Source organism: Penicillium expansum, assembly GCF_000769745.1.
Source record: "Penicillium expansum strain MD-8 chromosome Unknown contig40, whole genome shotgun sequence".
Lineage (NCBI taxonomy): Eukaryota > Fungi > Ascomycota > Eurotiomycetes > Eurotiales > Aspergillaceae > Penicillium > Penicillium expansum.
Genome location: NW_015971177.1, coordinates 233,601 through 254,177, shown reverse-complemented (window position 1 = coordinate 254,177; position 20,577 = coordinate 233,601). Strand labels below are relative to the sequence as shown.

General features: G+C 50.3%; 8 protein-coding genes across 8 annotated transcripts; 6 read left to right on the top strand and 2 right to left on the bottom strand.

Moving 5' to 3' along the window:
* Positions 1 to 728: 728 nt before the first annotated feature.
* PEX2_012770 (Zn(II)2Cys6 transcription factor domain-containing protein) lies at positions 729 to 2,791 on the bottom strand (the record flags this gene model as incomplete). The annotated part of the gene is made up of 2 exons (XM_016738554.1): positions 729 to 2,116; positions 2,182 to 2,791. 2 exons carry the CDS (start codon positions 2,789 to 2,791, stop codon positions 729 to 731), a joined length of 1,998 nt encoding a protein of 665 aa, XP_016602860.1.
* Positions 2,792 to 3,970: 1,179 nt separating this feature from the next.
* Positions 3,971 to 4,530, top strand: PEX2_012760 (U6 snRNA-associated Sm-like protein LSm7; the record flags this gene model as incomplete). Its single annotated transcript, XM_016738553.1, has 3 exons — positions 3,971 to 4,148; positions 4,263 to 4,334; positions 4,403 to 4,530. 3 exons carry the CDS (start codon positions 3,971 to 3,973, stop codon positions 4,528 to 4,530), a joined length of 378 nt encoding a protein of 125 aa, XP_016602859.1.
* Positions 4,531 to 5,016: 486 nt separating this feature from the next.
* Positions 5,017 to 8,887, bottom strand: PEX2_012750 (uncharacterized protein; the record flags this gene model as incomplete). The annotated part of the gene is made up of 3 exons (XM_016738552.1): positions 5,017 to 5,961; positions 6,016 to 8,666; positions 8,737 to 8,887. The coding sequence occupies 3 exons, from the start codon at positions 8,885 to 8,887 to the stop codon at positions 5,017 to 5,019; spliced, it is 3,747 nt and encodes a 1,248-aa protein (XP_016602858.1).
* Positions 8,888 to 9,560: 673 nt separating this feature from the next.
* PEX2_012740 (CCAAT displacement transcription factor COY1) lies at positions 9,561 to 11,887 on the top strand (the record flags this gene model as incomplete). The annotated part of the gene is made up of 2 exons (XM_016738551.1): positions 9,561 to 9,690; positions 9,738 to 11,887. The coding sequence occupies 2 exons, from the start codon at positions 9,561 to 9,563 to the stop codon at positions 11,885 to 11,887; spliced, it is 2,280 nt and encodes a 759-aa protein (XP_016602857.1).
* Positions 11,888 to 13,791: 1,904 nt separating this feature from the next.
* PEX2_012730 (uncharacterized protein) lies at positions 13,792 to 14,606 on the top strand (the record flags this gene model as incomplete). The annotated part of the gene is made up of 2 exons (XM_016738550.1): positions 13,792 to 14,055; positions 14,112 to 14,606. The coding sequence occupies 2 exons, from the start codon at positions 13,792 to 13,794 to the stop codon at positions 14,604 to 14,606; spliced, it is 759 nt and encodes a 252-aa protein (XP_016602856.1).
* A 746-nt stretch (positions 14,607 to 15,352) lies between these two features.
* Positions 15,353 to 16,686, top strand: PEX2_012720 (rRNA 2'-O-methyltransferase fibrillarin family protein; the record flags this gene model as incomplete). The annotated part of the gene is made up of 4 exons (XM_016738549.1): positions 15,353 to 15,425; positions 15,558 to 15,757; positions 15,827 to 16,012; positions 16,159 to 16,686. 4 exons carry the CDS (start codon positions 15,353 to 15,355, stop codon positions 16,684 to 16,686), a joined length of 987 nt encoding a protein of 328 aa, XP_016602855.1.
* An 851-nt stretch (positions 16,687 to 17,537) lies between these two features.
* On the top strand, positions 17,538 to 18,506 carry PEX2_012710 (SDR family oxidoreductase; the record flags this gene model as incomplete). Its single annotated transcript, XM_016738548.1, has 1 exon — positions 17,538 to 18,506. The coding sequence occupies one exon, from the start codon at positions 17,538 to 17,540 to the stop codon at positions 18,504 to 18,506; it is 969 nt and encodes a 322-aa protein (XP_016602854.1).
* A 357-nt stretch (positions 18,507 to 18,863) lies between these two features.
* Positions 18,864 to 20,538, top strand: PEX2_012700 (mitochondrial processing peptidase; the record flags this gene model as incomplete). Its single annotated transcript, XM_016738547.1, has 5 exons — positions 18,864 to 19,013; positions 19,069 to 19,194; positions 19,251 to 19,328; positions 19,389 to 20,083; positions 20,148 to 20,538. The coding sequence occupies 5 exons, from the start codon at positions 18,864 to 18,866 to the stop codon at positions 20,536 to 20,538; spliced, it is 1,440 nt and encodes a 479-aa protein (XP_016602853.1).
* Positions 20,539 to 20,577: the final 39 nt, after the last annotated feature.

The following is a 20,577-nucleotide window of genomic DNA, read 5'->3' as shown; positions in this document are numbered from 1 at the left end:
AACTATATAGAATCCAGGGTCATGCTGTTTATATGTTATAGGAATCGGTGGGGTGCGGTCAATACTTTCCCCAAGGGGTGACAAAGTTGTATGGTGTCTCGTTCAATCAGATGCTCCCGAATGGAAACCTTTTCACCCCGCAACCCCCACTGATCCACCCCCGTCGGATGTAAAATCGGATCTATATGCCGGGTTTCTTGTGGTTAGTAGAGTACGGAGTAGACTATGGGGAAACCCGACGGATGTATTCAGGGCAGAGTATATATCCGGATATATCAAGCTTCAAATCGCGGGGTAATATATTACTAAGGTAAATTGAATTGATAGAAGTAAACAATAATATTAGTGAAAGTGCGAAGTTTCTAGTGTGTTATAAATTAGAAGAAAATGACGAGAGACCTTATATCCAAACGAGGCACTGGCTCAGGGTATCTATAGATTCTACCGATATCAAGATAGTTATACCTGTGTAGACATGATGGATATCCAGACATAGAGCCATGGCATATCTATATAAAGTGGAAACCTTGTCGGATAGAGATAGATGAAGGCATTTACATGGTCATTCAGAGATAGAAGGTGAGATATGTTTAAATGGAACCTTAAAAGGGAAAAAAAGAACGCTAATCAGGGGGATATCTAACATAGTACTCCCACGCCCAGCCAATTTTGCCAACGGCTATGTGAAAACCCAAAAATATACACAAATCAACAGCAGAGCTTATGCTTTACGCATGCACCATACGCCGGTCACGGTCGCGATCAGCCTCCCGCTCACGTTCACGTTCACGCTCTCGTTCTCGGTCATAAGCACCACCAGAACCTGGAGCCGGGTTTGGAGCCGGGAGAACAATAGCTTGATGTTCCCCGGCGCGCTCCGCACCACGCTCCCTTTCCTGCACAGCGGCAGCAACACGGGTGTGATGATCAACGGTATCCAAAATAGCCTGCCTGAGCCGCTGGTTGGCATCGGGATCATCATCCTCGGAACGATCAAAGACACGACCTGGAGGGAAACGAGGACGGTCCCTCTTCTCCGTCTCACTCGCTGCCCGTCGTGGGGAATTATCACTTGAAGGAAGCTCCATCGGAACCGTAGACCCAGGAGCCAGGTTCGGGGCGGAGGGGGCCGACTCGCGTCGGTTGTGATAGTAGTAGGCTTTCATCTCTGGCTCGAAGGGTGGCTCGCGGGGATGTTCACGCTCAGCGGAGATCGGGGGTAGTGGACCCATACCGAACTGGGGTGGAGTGAGATTTGCGCTGGAGCGGTCGTTGTCGGGACGCTCGTGGGATGTCGTTGATGTGGTTATTCCCGCCCGCATTGCGATAACTTCATCTTCTTTGACGTCGCGCCAGGAGCACTTGGCGTGTTTCTTTGTGCAACCAACGCAGGCTGTGAGGTTCTTGAGACAGTCCATGTGGAGACGACGACAGCGATCGCAGGGTGGGATTACGCGCTCGCCGCGCTGGAGCTCCTCCATGCGGGCTATCATTTCTAGCTTGAAGGGGCCTCCGTCGTCTTTTTCTTGGTGGATTGATTTTGGCGGCGGGAGGAGGGATGATGGGGTGCTTGGGATGGCGACTGCGGTTGTGGTCGGGGTTGTGGTTGCGGTTGCGGCTGGCGTTGCCGTTGCCGTTACCGTTACAGGATTGTAGAGACTGTAGTCTGCTGGGTCGGAGGCACGAGGCCGGGGGAGTGGTTGGGGGTTGACGGGGGCTGTTGCATCATCATAGCCGCGGGCGTGGCGGTCAGCTGTTGTGAAAAACCTCTTCATCAAGTCTGCACGGGTTGTTGGGGAGGCACCTTTGATCGATTGTCCGTTGATCATGGTGACATTATCGGTGGATTGTGAGAACATGAATTGGGTGGATAGAGGGTTCTGGTTCTCTTCGGTGTGCTCGCCTTCAGGACGATGAGTGTTGACAGCGACAAAACCAGACGGAGAAGGGTGCGATGATGCATGGCCATTTCCTGGGCCATGACCGTTGGCATCGCGCCAGATTTCGGTGACATTTCGAGATTGCCCATGTAGAGAAGCATCGTTCTCTCGTCGGGTGACAATAGCATTGCGGCGGTTCTTCAAACGATGGTTAAGCTGTCTCGCTCGGGCAGAGACTAAACACACAAAGATTGTCAGTGAACGCCTTCTAAGTTAATACGTGTATATAGTGATTCCTTACCTTGATCGGCCATCTGAATTATGTGATGCAAGTTCTTCTCAAGAATCTCCAGCGCGCCTAACTCCTTTTCCTCGTCCTCAATGATAGGCTGAGGTGGGATCATCTTTTGCGGCATACCGGACGCAATCAAAACGAAATCCTCCTCGCTGATTTCTACGCGGCACTGCTTGGTATAGAACTGGCAAACTCGTACACCATTGCGCGACTTCTCCAGATTGAACTGCTCGGGCTTGCTCTTTGCGAATTCAACCACATCGAGCCAAGTCACCGTAGGTCCGTCTTTGCCATGGGATTTCAACACTTGCGGTGGTCCATCGAACAGACGCTCGAATCGCTTGATCAAGATTGGACCGAGCGGGCATGCGCCCAGATTTCCGGCGATGCTCTCGTGGCGGTGTAAAACGCCGTCATATTCGCCGAGCAGATGGATGATCGCAGGCATGGTATCATCGACGGAGACGAGGGGTAGGTTGTCAGGGTATTGCCGTGCCAGATAGTTTATCTGTAGGTGGTTCGAGTGCGTCTTGGGCATTTTGGACACGCCATGATCGGCGGTGGGAGACCTCGGCCGTTTGTGAGACGACTCCGCTGTCGGGGGGTGGGCTTCCATTGTGAGTAGTGGAAGAAACCCCTAAATACACCCTGGAGCTGGTTTGGGATAGGGAAAGAGATTGGAGATTGGGAGGCAAGAGAGAGAGGAAGTCGCGGAGAGTGTTCAGATAAGAGCGCGAAGTATAAAACTTGCGCGGAAATGGACCGGACTTGCGCGGAGAGAAACCGGCAGGTAACTCCTTTTAAATGACTCAAGCAACATCCATGAAGGTGAAGGAAAGGAGAAAAAGTGGTCGACTACAGAGGGGAGGAACAACGGGGAGTGGAGAGGAAAAACGTGATCTGTGTTTCCGTTGGGAGCCCGGGAACTCGGAGTATTTGTTATTTTTATTTTTTTAATTATTTTCTCTTGACGAATAGTGTCACAGCAGAAATTACGAGTACAACTTGCGCAATGTGAGGAACTTCCACTTAAAAGTACCTGCCCACCTTTTGGAGCCCTCGGCGGAGTCCCGCCGGAGGGTTCCGCTGGCCTACGATACGCTGACCCGTACAGCAGTTACGCCTTGCTTATCCATAGTTTCACTTATCTAGTTAGTTAGTTGGGTACATAAGAAAAGAATAAGATGAGCTCATTTTATAGGTTCATTTTTAATCTATCCCCAAAATTAAGCCTTGAGCCTTGTGGATCTAATTGTGTCTTTGGTTTCGCTGATGCCTGAACGGGCCAGCGGGCTGAAACATTTTGGTCCCGGGGAGCTCGGAGGAAATTACCATAATAATTTGGCCTAAGATCAGACTACTTGAGGGAAATAACAAAGAGATACAATAAATAGCGCATATACATATACAATAAAGTACAATCAGGTCCAATCAAGTCCAATCAATTACAATTGAAATGAGAAAGGAATGTCAAAAAGCAGAAAATCAAGATACCCGTAATCCACCTGTAAAATACCTCCGAGCGGGATCCTTCGTGACTATCAAATGCAATAATACAATGGTAATTGGTAATCTCCATACCGAGGCGGACTCCAACACCCATGGCCTGAGGCCACAATCTCAACCTAAAAATCCCTCATATACGCGCCCACCTTGCTTGTGCCTTCCGCTATCATCCCCTCCCCATACACAGAGATACAGAGATACCCTAAGTCTGTATTCCTCGGACCCAATCTCGCTTCCCTCGTTTAATCTCTTCCTTCCTTTTTTTCTAAATCCCTCAATTACACAGACCATGTCTGAACGAGGCTCATTCCGAGGCGGTCGCGGTCGTGGAGGCCGCGGCGGCCAGGGCCAGCAGAAAAGTGGCGGTGGTGGCGGTGCACAGGAGAAGCCCAAAAAGGAAAACATCTTGGATCTCAACAAGTACATGGACAAGGAGGTTCAAGTGAAGTTCAATGGTGGTCGTGAGGGTATGTTGGATTGATACCTTTTCATACATTCCTTTTTATATTTGCTTTTTATTCTGAACTTGGTCTTTGACCTCTCATCGTCGTCTATGAACTATACATGCTAACTCTACACAGTCACCGGTACCCTCAAGGGTTACGACCAGCTGATGAACCTGGTTCTCGACAATGTGAAGGAAACCATGCGCGGTAAGTTCCAAGTTTCTTACTGGAATTCAATCTCTATATCTCTGCTTCTTATATACTAACGTCCACAGATGAGGAGGGTAACACTACCACCCGCTCAATGGGTCTGATCGTCGCCCGTGGTACTTTGATCGTACTGATCTCCCCTGCCGACGGCAGCGAGGAGATCCCCAACCCTTTCTTGCAAGCAGAAGAGTAAAAACAAAATCCTCTCTCTCTGACGTATTATCTTCTCTCCGGGTTTCATTTCATTCCGGATCTAGATGTCATTTTGGGAAATGAACATCCTAGATCTAGTTGAAGTCTCAAAACACTACACACCTTAATGTCCCACTGGCTTTCGGCGTGCGCCGGAACATACGCTCATCAGTAGCTACGAAGGGAACGAACGCAATATGATGGTTTCGCTTTTTTTCTTTCCTGTCGACTTGGAATGTGCATGGTAGGACTACTACTGTTGTGGTGCAGTTCTGTCTTTCATCTCTCTTTTTCTTTTCATGGAAGGAGATGATGAATTTGGGGATCGGCTTATGATACATAGCGCCAAAACCAAACTAGGATATAACCAAAAAAAATTAACAAAGTCAACATGAAAGGTATTCAAGCAAACTGCGTAGGTATCATAGATTAAAAGCCAACATGACATATTCACATACTATCCTGTACACTCCCCCTGATCATCGATCTACTGGTCCACTTCCCCAGATGTAGGCCCCACCGTCTCTCCAAACTCAGCGGAGTCATCGGAAGCATCATCACCGTGGTCATCAGTTGGCAAGGAAACCTGCCGCGGCCCTGCATCCTTCAACCTTCTTACACCCTCTGCCTCCTCGACCCATGGTCCAACCTTCTCCATGCTATCGATGTACTCAGCACCAATGCGCAGATTCAGACCCGCGCTAAGGGCACGCTCGATGCGGGTCTCGCGAGTCTGAGACACGAGGGTGCGGAAAACGTGCACGAAGAAGCCGCCGAGAATATCAACGCTCCAGTCCTCCGGAACAAGATCGAGGACTTCACGGACATCGAACCAGGCCGCGAAGCGCGCGAGGAGATCGCTTGTGCGCTCGATTCGGTCTGACAGGTCCTCAATGTGCAGGAATTCGTCGAGCAGGTGGCGAAAGAGCGTTCTCTGTAGGGTATAGTCTGCTAGGTCTGGTGGGGTGCCTGTTGAAGAGGACGAAGAGCTGCGCGGGCCACCAAAGAGACAGTAGCGGATTGCGGAGTCGTAGTCGCCAAGCCCATGTGTGAGGAGACGGAGAGCCGGGCCGTGGTGGCCCTGCAGGCCGTCGAGGATAATGCATTCCGAGACTAGCTCGTTCTGGAATGGCTCGATGCGGGTGAGGACGTTGGGGATTGAGTAGCTGATTCCTGTTGGGAGGGGTTGGGAGGTGAACTGGGAGCTGGAGATTCCACCCAGCAGCTGAAGTAACCGGAGTCGGGACTGCCACCAGGGCTCTGTGGGGGTGTTCTCAATTATGAAGTTTAAGTATGTCGGTTTGGGGGCACGCAGGGCTCGGTAGGTGGAGTAGGAGTCGGCCAAAGAAGTTCGTGCTTCGGGGGATGACTCGAGCACGGATAGGACCGTGTCTAAGTAATATGATATCAGGTCGTCGGCATATTGCGTGTACTGTATTCACAGGTTAGTTGGATATTCATGGAACAAGACAACAGGACGTCTCACATTCTTTGCAAATACCAGGTGCTCTAGGTAGACCTGGACCGCGTTTGGAGCTCGCTCCTTGAGTAAAGTAACAACATCCGCCGGTTCCAGTCTGACACGACTGGCATTATCTGCGAATACCTGGATGCCCAGATTTGGGTTTCGCCCAGCCAGCCAAGAGCCATACTCTTCAACCAGCTGGACGTCCTTGATCTTGACTAAGTACCTGCGCATCTGCATCTCCACGCCATTTGCGGAAACCTCTCCGCCAGCGTCAGTTTCCCCATCAACGATTCGTCGCCAGGTTTTGAGGACATTTCGAGACATCTTTTGGCTTTGGTACAAACGGCTTAGCACGTAGAGCCGCTTGTATGTTTCCAGTAGCATCACTGCTCGGTCGAAATTGCCTTTCCAATTGTCGACAAGCCTATTCAACTCAGGGCGGATTGGCGATGCTGCCCGCTGATCTCGTGTCAAGTAGGCATCTTGTTCCAAGGTCAGGTGCAACAGCGCGGCATCTGTGCTATCCAAAACAAATGTCTCATCGGTGATACTACCATATCCCCGCTTCTGCTGCCAGGATAGAAGGAACCGTTTCACCATGTTAAGAACAGGGCTGCGAGAAGCATCCAAACCAGAGGATTCAACGCCTATCTTTCCGACCTGTTCAATATACTTTTGCACCATGCTTGCCAGCCCAGCGTGTATCCATATACCCTGAGGCCCCTGCAAAACCTCGCATCGCAGCAGAGGGATAAAAAGCAACGCCAAGCGCGGGTCGAGGTTACCTGCCAGTAGCGCTTTTTCGGTGCCATCAATTGCTGCGGTATTGCGGTCGTTTGACTGCATGGAGAGAAGGTCTCCATAAAGCATAAGGCTAGCCTTTTGCTTTACATAGCTCAATCCAATGAATTCAGCCTCGGTCTTTGGCTCCGTGTCCTGGACGGAGAGCAGGAGATCCAGAATGACATCCCTACGCAGCACTGTGTGCTCGCTCTCATCCGTCTCCTGGGCCCTCTGCAAGGTATTCTCCAGCTGAACTATCAATGGATTCTGCAGTACGCGCCATATTTGAGATCCAGACCACATGACAAGACTGCTTTGGACCTTGCCTAGTCCATGTGCAAATTTTGCTTCTTCGGCATCGCGTTGAGCCTCCCAGCCCTGGCTTGCTGAACCGTCGCTCTTTTTGGATCCGTCCGAGTCGGTCGATTCTTGGGAATCGAACAGCTCTTTCTCCTTCTGGGAGTGCTCGATGGATGCCTGTGTTCTCGAATCTGTCACTGACACATGCGGGGGCAGCGCAGAGGTTTTGAGGCGGACCATCCGCAAGAGCTGCCCGATTTGGTTGAGCCCAAGATGGCTAGGGCTGAGAGTATGTCGGAGGCCAACTTGAGTAGATTGTGTCTCTCCAGGAGACGGTATCTCTAGCCAACTCTTGGTCCGCTCACTCTCCCCTGGGTCGTCGTCCCAACGTTGGATTTCGAGTCTTGTTCGAGACTTTCCAGCGTCTCCATCTTCGTCTTCGATTACAGCAAGAACAAACTCCTCTTTAGCATCTTCACTAGTCTGGAACATTTCATCATGCTCGTTTGTATCAATTACAACCGACTTTGGGAATCTGTGGAAGTTGATTGTACCCCGAACAACTTCACCATCCATGTCGACAAACATTCCAACGCCCGGTTCTGTTTCCTCAGTTCCGGTCACAAGTAGAAACTCAGAAGGTGTTGGGGACACCACATGAGGCTGGAGACGTTTCGAGCCTTGCTTTGTTGGTGGAGGTAGAGGTGGTAAGGGCTTCAAGCTGTCGTTTGTGGGAGACTTGTTGCCTGGCTCTTGGTTACTGGGGGGCTTTGGGGAGCTCTTCCCCTCTCGTTCCTCTGAGCTTGATCTTCGGGGTTCCCCGGTAGATGTAAAAGGATCGGGTGTCCCTGACGGCGATCTATCTAGCTGAGCCGCTTGTGCCTGTGGTGAGAGCATTCCCACAAAGGCATTCAAACTAGTGCTTCTGCCATGCCCTGAAGCATCAATCGGTGGTGAATTAGGGTAGGAGGAAGAGGGCGAACGTTTGAGCGGAGTTCGCGGTGGTGGGTTCATATCTTCCACATGTCCCGACTCAAAGACTTCATTCGATGAGGATATCGGGAAGAGCGGAATCTTCTGTTGGTGTGCTACTTCAAGTAATGAGTATGAATGTGTATCTGCAGCACATGCGATCGTTCCTCGTCGCGCTGCAGTTAAACAACCAGGAAACTCGATCTTCTTGATCCGTCGCGCCTCATCCCCAATCTGGACCAGCATGATCCTGTTCTGCACAGCAATCATGATAGTTGGATCCTCGCCTTCCTCTGCATCCCAGTTGAGATCCAACCCACCGATCCAGCGGCAGTTATTGACCTTTGTGGCTCCAAAAGCCGGACTGAGCTCCGGCAGCATATAGAACGTAACAGTGCCATTGCAGAGAACACATGCCTTGTTCACTGAGGACAAGACAACTATTTGTCGAACACCTTCCTGATCACTGCCCGCTGGGGGACTCTGCGCGAATAGGATCGGTAATCGGGATGCCAATATGAAGGTAGGCTCGGCGGCTTCGTCTGGGGATGCTGGCGGGAGGCATACGAAGTGCAAGATCTCGGCTGCAGAGGTGCCGATGTATAGATTTTCATCTGTCCAAAGTTGGTCAGCTCAGGGGCCATCGAGCAGGCACACCCTACAACCCAAACAGATAGGGCTTACTCCAGTATTCAACACAGGTAATGTAGACGTCGGAGCTATGCTCGGTCGCTAATGGCACATCCTCGAAGAGGGAATGTAACAAATAAGGCACTGTCCCTGGTGGACTGACCTTGCGCCTCTTTCGGGGACCAATTCCATCGTCTGAAGCCATCATGAGGCTGTAGTTCTAGGCATCTCCCCGCAAGCTTGGAGAGTGACGATGTGAGGGCGGTCAGTGGCTGGGGCCAAAGCTCAGGGGGCTACACTTGACAGCAAAGGGTAACGGCCATATTGGTGATATTTGTCTGGCAGAATCTGGTGCGATCTACTGATGCCTAGTGAGGTGTAGTTCTGACTATACACGTTAGTATCAAAGCTGATTTACCCAAAATAAACTTTTTTTGGGTTCACATTTTGCTTTTTTCTCTTCTTGAGTATCTTATTTACAATTTGAAGCTTTCATTGTGACGCTAAACTAGGACATTGAGGCGGTCAGTAAGGCGGTCACCCTGATTTAAAGGTGGCCGTTATCTCCTGCCATATATTGCACTATTGTAAACGGGTGCCTCGGGTCGATTGCTGTCATCTTGAAACAACACGCTTGTTATACAGCATGCATGTCTGAGGTCACTGAATTCTCTCTTGCTTTTTACATTCACATTTGTCATAAATTTGTATCCAACAACCTCAAACCCAGATCGTACGTTGTACACATACAGTCGGAATAATATCGGACCGTGCGCCGCGTGTCCTGTTCCTAGCGATAACAGATCTCCGTCTTTCCCCTTGGTGGACTGTTATTTGATGTGGGGTGACAGTGCAGACCCTTGGGGCTAGGACTGACAATGGATTCATTTGCCATTACAGAGGGCTTGGTTTCTCAGGACCAACATGACAGCCCACCTGAATCACCCATATCTAGCAAATTGACCGAAGAGACCAACAAGTTTCAACGTGCCATTTCAGCCTGGAGAGGTAATTATTATCTTACATGTCACGGAGTCTTTACTGACGTATAATAGGGATTGATTTGACCAACACGCTTGCGAAACTCGACACAACCGCTACCGATCTCGTTGAACAACAGCGCGATGCACTCGTGCAAAGAAAGGACCTGGCGCAAAAGACAAAAAACTACAAGAAGCTAGATGATGAATCTAAGCTCTCAGAATATAAAACATTACTGAAATCTTATCAGTCCTTTATCGATCTCTTGACCAACCAAGGCAAGACGTCATCGTCCTCATTCTTACAACTATACTCTTCATTATCCGAGGCTCCGGACCCCTACCCGCTCCTGGAAGCTTCCGTCGACTCCCTTGTCCTGTCCGAAGATACAGTTCCCAAACTGACCTCAGAACGGGACCAATTGCAGAGGTCTGTGGATCGTCTCACCAGGCAACAAGAGGAGACCGAGAAACGCCTGCAGGAGGAACGTGCTGCGCGGAAGAAACTAGAGGAGAACCAAGAATCAAGAGCTAAGGAGATCGAAGCATCGTGGGAAGCTGTCTTGGCAGAAAAGACAAACAACTGGGCGGCAAAGGAGAAGACTTTGGAAGAGAAAGTGGAAAACCAGGATCGATTGATCAAGGAGCTCAAAGCAAGCTATGAAGTCTCCCAGCGCCTAGGTGAGGGTGAGAATCAGGGTGATGATAGTGAGGGTTCGCGGAGTGGTGCTACTGCAGCTGAACTCGAGCTCGTTTCTGCCGATTTGGAGAAAACAAGCTTGAGATTGGCCGATGTGGAAGCACGCAATGAACAAATGCGGTTGGAGCTGGCTCAAGCTGCATCACATGCATCTGGTCCAATTTCTGTTGAGGACGACCCCGATTATCTACGACTCCAGTCGGAGAACTCTTCCTTGCTTCGGAAACTAGACGCTGCACGATTTGACAAAGACTCGGAACGCCACACTTGGGAAGCTAAACTGCTTCAATCGGAGCGAACAGCTTCAAAGGCGGCGGCAGAAAAGGAAGAGTTGCGTGTGCGGTTAGCGAAGGTAGCTGACTATGATGAGATCCGCCGAGAGCTGGAGATGATCAGGTCGATTGAGCTTGCAGCTGGTGATGATGATGAGGCGGGAGATGGTGCTGGCGACGGTGCTCCAGTTGATGCCAATGGTGAGGGGGCCAAATCCAAAGACAAGAACTCTCTGGAGCAACTCCTTATGGCCCGGAACAAGAAATTGACGGATGATCTCACCCTTCTGCGAGTGTCGCACCGCGATATCCAAGGGCAGCTCGAAGCACTACGAACTGAGCTTTCCACTTCAAAGGGAGAGTTGGAAAAGTCACGAACCCTATCAACTACTCTTGAAAATGACCTCCTTCGCGTACAAGATGAGGCTGCAAATACATTCCCATCCTCGGCGATGTCTATTGCAGGAACCTACACGTCAAGATACCCGCACTCTACCCGTCGGGGCGCATCATCGCCCACCTCATCAATCATCTCTGGCTTTGACCAGAGTGCCGTGTCTGCAAACACTATGGAATCCATCCGTGCAGGAGAAGCTGTTGGCGGCGGTTCTGGCCTCCTACCTATGATCCAGGCCCAAAGAGACCGTTTCAAAAAGAAGAATGCCGAACTCGAAGAAGAGCTGTCAAAGCTATATGCCACTGTCAAGTCCCTCCGACAGGAAGTTGCATCGCTCCAAAAGGACAACCTGAGTCTCTACGAAAAGACTCGCTATGTCTCTACCTACAGTCGTGGTCAGGGAGCCTCCACATCTGCGTCGTCACTTGCAAACACCCCCAGCTCAACTTCTGTCTATACCTCTGCAGACACGCCTTCTGGTTTGTCACTTGACCGATACCAGAATGCATACGAGGCTCGAATCTCACCATTTGCCGCGTTTCGGGGCCGTGAATCAACACGTGCATACAAACGCATGAGCCTACCAGAGCGAATTGTCTTCTCTCTCACTCGAGTCATCCTTGCCAATCGGACGAGTCGGAACCTGTTCGCTGGCTACTGCTTTGCACTCCACCTTCTGCTTTTCACTGTGCTCTATATGATGAGCACAACGGAGATAGAGAAGCATAGCGCTATGGGCGCCGTCAGCAGCGTTGCTGCTGCTGCATACGGTAGTAGCAGTGGGGGCAAAGGGGGGGCGGGGAGTGGCGGGAGCCAGCTGCACGGTGATGAGTGGCAGCAGGAAGGTTTCAACTAATGTTACATGGTTTTGTCTGATGTTTACACAGCGAAGAGCTCCGGAGTTCCCTTTTTTTATTTCTTATTCTTTTCCACTTCATGGCTGATCATAAGTCCTGCCTGGCGTTCGGGTTTGAGTGATGCTCTATGCTGTACTATTCTGGGGTGTGGGTCAAGCTGCATCGTGTGTAAATTTGATTTCTAACAAATATCATGTGTCTGTGACTAAATTTAGTGAGGTGACCGTAGATTTCGGACCTTTCCAAGGTAGGATATCATGGGTTTAGTGAAGTTTTATTTATAAACGTGTGTCCGAAGTAGCCGGAGCCCTGGGTATTCCCTTCCTATGCTATGATAGAGACTTTTTTGCCTCTGCTTAGCCTCTCGGGTGGGATAGAACCTCTAAGCCTCTACATGTCTAAGATATTCTCCCTTGAAGCTCGGAAGTCGTTGCTTTCCATAGTCGAATAACCTACCAACACCACAACTTGCTAACTGAATAACCCTTACCTCAATTGGATTGATTGGTCAATTGGGAAGAATATAAAAATACACATCTATGTATAGAGCAGCAACGCCACTAGTAAAAATATGCAAAAAGCCAAAAGGATAAGGGCCGAGCCGTGGATTGAACACGGGAAGATGTGCGATAATACTTCCAAGGTTGGTTTTGGTGGCTGATGTATGATGTTTGCAAGTCACGAAGCTTGAGATATCAAGATATTCCCTTGACCCTCACCAATTTCTATTTTGGGTAATCATATAGGTCAATCGGGTATATACGTACCTGTCAGATCGATACTGCTTCGGGTTTTGTTTCCGATATGGTGCATTAGTGTCGGGGAACTATAGTCTAGAAGGTATATATATCTCATCTGTGGCTTGACTAGGTCAAATAAGTACAGACTAAAATGCCGATTGATGATAAAAACAGCAGTCAGCAGTCACATGAATAGAAGCTAGTAGCTACAATAATAACTAAACGGGTCATAGCAACTTTGTGTAAGATGGCGTTATCTACGCGCCAGTGCACTGTAACCGAAGCGAAAAATAAGACGGAGGGAAAGTTAAACCCCGCTATGCCAGCCTCCGCAGTTTAACATTGCAAAGACAGATTGTAAATAAGTTAACTGCACAATTAGGACTATAGCATGATTGAAAACATGAATAAGCTCTATTTGATAAGTGCCGGGACCAATGTAGTCTACTAGTCAAATGCCTGCAACAATTTCCCCGAGTTCTGCACAAATCCTAGGATTAAATGACCTAGTATCATTGTCTCTGCACACTAGCCTGTAACGGCAATAATTTCGCATATCCAACCGCCCAACACACATGGCACTGTTCTTCAGTCAGACTTATTAATAGCACCGGGGAATTTACAGAGCTCATCACATTGGCTCCGTTCAGGCTCCTTTAACTGAACGGTCAAGGGAAACCCCGTTGTTTTTCTTAGCGCGTCGCTATCATGATTTAATCAAAACTTGTTTGCAGCCGACGACAAATCAGAAGCCGTAGAGGCTGGGAGGGTCAGCCCTGGGCGCGTCCATCCACCAATGACAGCATGTGGTCGAGCTTTAATCCCTGCTAGTACCTGCAGGTTGCATCGATCACTCTGTTAATAGCACAGCATTGTTTCGAGTCGGACCTGTGTTACTATCTTTGATATATGCTTGAATTGAAGGACAGTTGTAATTACCACCGCATCTATGGAGTATATGTATACCTGCCCCTCGGCCCGGACAATTTATCATGTCAATCACTCACTTGCCATTCCTTTCTTCAATACGCTTACCCTCCCCGCATCTTCATACCCGACCTGTATCAAAGGCTTGCTGGACAATCCTTGATTGATCAGAAAAACGTCACCGCCATTGACCACCCCGCAATTCCTCTGCCCACTAGCATAAACACATAGTAGCAATGCGTTTTGCTCCTCTCATCATCTGCCTGGCAGCAATATCGCTTGCTGCCCCAACAAACTTCCTTGATAATGCATACGAATGGTCCGATGAACTGGCCGAATTCTATGGGGAAGTGAGCCAGTACATTATCAACGCAAAACACAGCATCAGAGCACCGGGGGCTTGCGACGTCTCTAAGATCGCTCTGCCCTCCTATGCTTCGGAGTTGACCAGCCCATCAGGCCTTAAGGCGAGATACGTTGCACTTGGACGGGGCACCCAGGTATGATAAGCTATTGAGATACCTTCTCGAGTTGCCATCGCTGATTATACAACTAGAACTATACATGTGCGGACTCTACTTCCAAATCCACACCTGCGGCGATAGGAGCCGTCGCAAGACTCTACAATGCCACATGCATTGCAGCCAACTTCCCCGATCTTCTGGAAAAACTCCCTAACATTGCCTACAAAATTGCCCTACCAACCAACGAATATGCCTCGTTCCCTCCTGCCAACCTCGAATTGCTGGGTCATCATTTCTTCTATGATGCAACAACCCCAGAGTTTAACTTGAACACCACACCAGAAAAGCAGGATGGCATTGTCATGACCAAAAAGGGAGGTGCAATTGACGCACCCTCAGGTTCAGTGTCAGGAAAGTACGGTGCTGTGCCTTGGCTCTACCTCACTGCTATCGATGGCACAGTGGGCAACTACAAGAGTGTCTATCGAGTCGACACTGCCGCTGGGTCGCCACCAAAAACCTGCAAGGGTATGCCAGCAGCATTTGAAATGCCATATGCTGCAAATTACTTCTTCTTTGGAGAGTAGTTGATTGTTTGTGTTACATTTGTATATACAGAAGGGGGACTTCAAGGGGATGATATGATTTCTATTTACGGGCGGGCTATGTCTTTCGTTTTACTATTTTTACTATTTTTACATAGTCGGCGACCGATTATGAGCTGGTATAGCCAAATGAATCAATTGTCATTCTTCAACGTCATCGATCATAGTGTGCCATCTCATCCACTACAGGGCTTAAGCAAACAACTTTCCAGTTTGCAGAAAAGAACTTACCTTTTTGTTGGACCTATTGCTTCACTCACAGGCTGACACTTAAAATGCCACCACCAACTAAAAAACGATCATTTTGTCCAGTTTCAAAGGCAGGTTTGCGTCTCAAACAATACAGGGCTCAGCTGATCACGTGCCATATACGCAGAGGAATAACCTCACGTGACGTCCTCACACGGAGGATACGCTAAACCAAAGACAGCCTAGCGCTGTTCTGATTTTCTGAAAGATCCCAAAGGCGCAAAAAAAATCTCGACCGCATCAACGAGCAGCAACGGTATCGATCCGCATCCGACAGATAGTTAGCGGCCAATTCTGTTTGAATTGCTTGATCCAACTATCTCAGATACGTTGCCAATTTTTTCTCCATCTTTATCGACTCTCTCGGAACTTTTATTCCAATTTTCAACTACACGGTTTAAGCACTCGGAAACGACAGCTTAACCTCCCTCCCCTTTGACTCCCTTTCCAACCGAGTCTTATTTCTCAAAACACATACAATGTCTTCTTTCGCTCCTCGTGGACGTGGTGGATTTGGTGGTGACCGCGGCGGTGGCCGTGGCGGTGGTCGAGGTTTGTTCAATCCAGTCCATCCACAGCAGCAAGCATGCAGGCCCAAAGTCTGGCCGGTGATTCTATCGCACCGATGGCCATGACCCTATTACTTGCTGCGATATTACAGTTCACCTTGCTGACTTGGTAAAGGTGGTTTCGGCGACCGTGGTGGCCGTGGAGGTGGTCGTGGTGGCTTTGGCGGCCGTGGAGGTGGCCGTGGTGGCTTCGGCGACCGTGGCGGTCGTGGAGGTGGCCGTGGTGCTCCCCGTGGTGGTCGCGGTGCTCCTCGTGGTGGCCGTGGTGCTCCCCGCGGTGGCGGCGGTGCTGGTGGTGGTGCCAAGGTTGTCATTGTAAGTGTTGAGAAATTATCATGGACATGAGTTTCAGCCACTAACGAACTCGTTTTTCCTTGTGAACAGGAGCCTCACCGTCACGCCGGTATCTTCGTCGCTCGCGGCGGTAAGGAGGACATGCTTGTGACGAAAAACCTTACGCCTGGAACCGCTGTCTACGGCGAGAAGCGCATCTCCGTTGAGGGCCCCTCAGCTGAGGATGGTACCGTTACCAAGAACGAGTTCCGTGTCTGGAACCCCTTCCGTTCTAAGGTAAATTCCCCTTTTCCTGGGCTAAAGATACATGTCATCGTTGCCGGTTTTATCGAATTTTTCTCGAAATTCTTCAATATCGCCCCGATAGCCATGACTGCCTTTTGTCTAGTTATATTTTTCTGACGTCTTTTCCCCTTTTTTAGTTGGCTGCTGGTGTGCTTGGTGGTCTTGATGATATCTACATGAAGCCCGGCTCCAAGGTTCTCTACATCGGTGCTGCCTCCGGTACCTCCGTTTCTCACGTCGCTGATATTGTCGGACCTACCGGTAACGTCTACGCCGTCGAGTTCTCTCACCGCTCTGGCCGTGATCTGATCGGCATGGCCACCCACCGTACCAACGTCATCCCCATCGTTGAGGATGCCCGTCACCCTCTTCGTTACCGTATGCTCGTGCCCATGGTTGATGTCATCTTTGCCGATGTTGCCCAGCCCGATCAGGCCCGTATTGTCGGATTGAACGCCCACATGTTCCTCAAGGCTGAGGGTGGTGTCATTGTCTCCATCAAGGCCAACTGTATTGACAGCACAGCCAAGCCCGAGGTTGTGTTCGCTAAGGAGGTCCAGAAGATGCGTGAGGAGAAGATTAAGCCCAAGGAGCAGCTGACCCTCGAGCCCTTCGAGCGTGACCACTGCATTGTCGCTGGTATCTACAAGCGCACTGCCGCATAAAGGTCTTAATCTCTGGTCTCTGGTCATGTCCATTCCCTTTTGATGTTCCCCTCGGCGTCTCGTGTTCTGTGATGTATCGAATGTTTTCCACCTTTCTTGTGACAGGTATTTCCGCCTATGTACTTTTGGCTGCGTCTTAAAATTTAGTTTTCCTTTTCGATGAATTTTACACGCTGGAATGTGTCATACTGAGTGTCTTGATCTGAGGTGATGAGATAGCTCTGGTTAGCGTATGATATCCGTACCTAGGTAGCAACCAGTGGCCAATACAAGCGATCTTAGTCTTGCTAAAATTTCGCCGGCAACATATGAGCAATTGTTTTAGATGTAGCTTCTAGTCTCGGAGGGTTCTAAGCGTTGTCGACTAATATAGAGACCACATTACACAGACTCAGAGTATCCCCAACAAAGCAACAAAATTTTGCTAGTCATTACTATTGTTTAAGATTGAAAGTCGAAAAGGTATCTCACACATTTCCCTTGGTCATCTCGCCGTCCCAATCCTATTCTCGGACTTGCGCCGGGTCTCCCGGTAATCGGATTTCCCACCGAGGCTTGCACCAAGAAAATGACTCGGAATTGATGCGCGAGATTTGCATTAAGCGATGACATTCGTGGGATATAATAACACCATTGGCTAATGGGGAACTTCTCATGACTGAACGAGCGTGGGGGAGACACAAGATCCGCTTCAACCCCGCAAGGTGCGTTACTATATAATGGTAACACATCCATTCTCCGTTCTACATAGTTGGGTATACTCCTGTTTCATTGCGCTGCCTTATTGCCAAATACCAGGCTGATTTGATTATTTGACTTAATTGCCCAAACCGCATTACCATATACCCATCATGTCAATTCTCATCACCGGCGCGGGGGGTTATGTCGGCCAAGAACTGGCGGCTTCCCTCCTCGAAAGCACACCAGCTACGACAACCGTGACAATTACTGATATCGTTGAGCCCGAGATCCCAGAGTCAGCTGCACAGCACGCAAGCCGCCTCAACTGTGTCAAGGCCGATCTCACCTCTCCCAAGGAGGTCGACGAGCTGATCAGCGCATCTAATCCCTACGAGACAGTCTATATCCTACACGGTATCATGTCCGGCGGCTCCGAGGCCAACTTCGAGCTGGGCATCCGCGTCAACCTCGACGCAACACGATACATTCTTGACCGGCTACGCGCGACTATGCCCGGAGCGAAGGTCGTCTTCACATCATCATTGGCAGTCTACGGCCCTGCGCCATCAGGATTCGTCATTGACGAGACAAACTTCCCACCTATGCCATCTTCCTCATACGGATCGCAGAAACTCATCATTGAGACACTGCTGAATGACTACTCGCGGCGCGGATTCCTGGATGGCCGGTGTGTGCGTCTGCCCACGGTGACAGTGAGAGCTGGCAAGCCCACCCAGGCTGCCAGTAGCTTTGCTAGTGATATAATCCGTGAGCCCTTCCACGGTAAGAAGGCTATTCTGCCCGTGGCAAAGGAAACGGAGATGTGGATTTGCTCGCCGCACACTGTTATCAAGAACTTGATTCATGCACGCAGTGTACCCAAAGAAGCATTTGGAGAATCAAGATCTGTTAATCTTCCTGGGTTGAAGGTTAGTATTCAGCAGATGTTGGATGCACTGCTGGAAGTTGGTGGTAAGGAGCGTCGGGATCTCGTGGAGGAGCAGTATGATGCTGCTACCGACAAGATTGTGCAATCATGGACTCCTCGATTTGATACTGCTCGTGCTTTCGAGTTGGGTTTTGCAGCGGATATTTCGATGGAGGAGAACATTAGACAGTTTGCAAGCCGGTTTGTATGAGACGCAAGGTATGTAGCCAATCAATAGACGCGAAATTGGATGACCGGAATTGAAAGATCGGAAAACGAGGCGTATCGGGATACCTCAGCATCAAGCAAATCGTATTTTGACATCGTAACGATTGATAAAAACAATATACAAGCCAAATTAGACTGTATTCTAGCCCACATCACGAATTAATGCAGAGTAAGGAAGTATTCGGGATGTCAAGGGCGGTTTGGAAAAGCGGGTTATGTAATTGGCTGAGCTGGGCGAACAATTTCAGACTTCGGAACCTCAACCTCAGGGTGTCTCCATCAGCTCTTTTCTCCATCTCTCCCCCTTTCCCCCTCCCTCCACCTATACAAGTCGTTCTCAATGGCTTCTCGGCGCCTCGCTCTCAACCTAAACCAGGCTCTCCGCACTCGTGCGGCCCTGAAGTCCATCCAGCCCGTGAAGCGTGGCTTTGCGTCGCCGGTTGCGTTGCCGTCTACCACCCAGTCCACCACCCTCTCCAACGGATTCACTGTACGACCAAGCAACCCATCTCAATGACATCGCAATTTAGCTAATTCCCTTCTAGATCGCCACTGATCACTCGCCATGGGCCCAAACCTCGACGGTCGGCGTGTGGATCGATGCCGGTAGCCGGGCAGAGACTGACAAGACCAACGGAACTGCACACTTCCTTGAGCACCTTGCCTTCAAGGTTCGACCCCACAAACCCCAAACTACGAAGCGCTTTTGTCTGATGAATATAACTAGGGCACCAACAAGCGCTCCCAGCACCAATTGGAGCTTGAGATCGAGAACATGGGCGCTCACCTTAACGCCTACACTTCGGTACGACCCGGGAAAGCACCCATCAACGTCTACCAATCCAAATACTGATCGCAACTACAGAGGGAAAACACCGTCTACTACGCTAAGGCCTTCAACAACGATGTCCCCAAGGCCGTCGACATCCTCGCCGATATTCTTCAGAACTCCAAGCTCGAGGCTGGTGCCATTGAGCGTGAGCGTGATGTGATCCTGCGCGAGCAGGAGGAGGTTGACAAGCAGCTCGAGGAGGTTGTCTTCGACCACCTTCACGCCACCGCTTACCAGGCCCAGCCCCTTGGCCGCACCATCCTCGGCCCCAAGGAGAACATCCAGACCATCACCCGGGAGAACCTGACCGACTACATCAAGACCAACTACACTGCTGACCGCATGGTCCTGGTCGGTGCTGGTGGCATTCCCCACGAGCAGCTCGTGAGACTCGCTGAGGAGCACTTCGGTAGCCTCCCCAGCAAGGCCCCTACCTCCGCTGCCCTGGCCCTCACCGCCGAGCAGAAGCGCACCCCCGAGTTCATCGGTTCCGAGGTCCGTCTCCGCGACGACACCATCCCCTCCGCTCACATCGCTCTCGCCGTCGAGGGTGTTAGCTGGAAGGATGATGACTACTTCACCGCTCTGGTCACCCAGGCCATCGTCGGTAACTGGGACCGTGCCATGGGCCAGTCGCCCTTCCTCGGCAGCAAGCTCAGCTCCCACGTCAGCCACCACAACCTCGCTAACAGCTTCATGAGCTTCTCCACCAGCTACAGCGACACCGGGTAAGTTTTGTTATTTTATTGATAATCCATGTCTTTGATCTACAACATGCTGACTTGATTTTAGTCTCTGGGGTATCTACCTTGTCAGCGAGAACCTTACTCAGCTCGATGACCTGATCCACTTCACTCTCCGCGAGTGGTCCCGCCTGTGCAACAACGTCACCTCCGCCGAGGTCGAGCGTGCCAAGGCCCAGCTTAAGGCTTCCATCCTCCTCTCTCTCGATGGCACCACTGCCGTCGCTGAGGACATCGGCCGCCAGATCATCACCACTGGCCGCCGCCTGACCGCTGAGGATATTGAGCGTACTGTCAGCCAGATCACCGAGAAGGACGTCATGGACTTCGCTACCCGCAAGCTGTGGGATCAGGACCTCGCCATGAGTGCTGTCGGCAGCATCGAGGGTATCCTCGACTACCAGCGCATCCGTGGAGACATGTCCCGCATGATCTCTTAAGTTGTTCTAGAGTATGATCGCGTGTGAAGATAGCTGCTG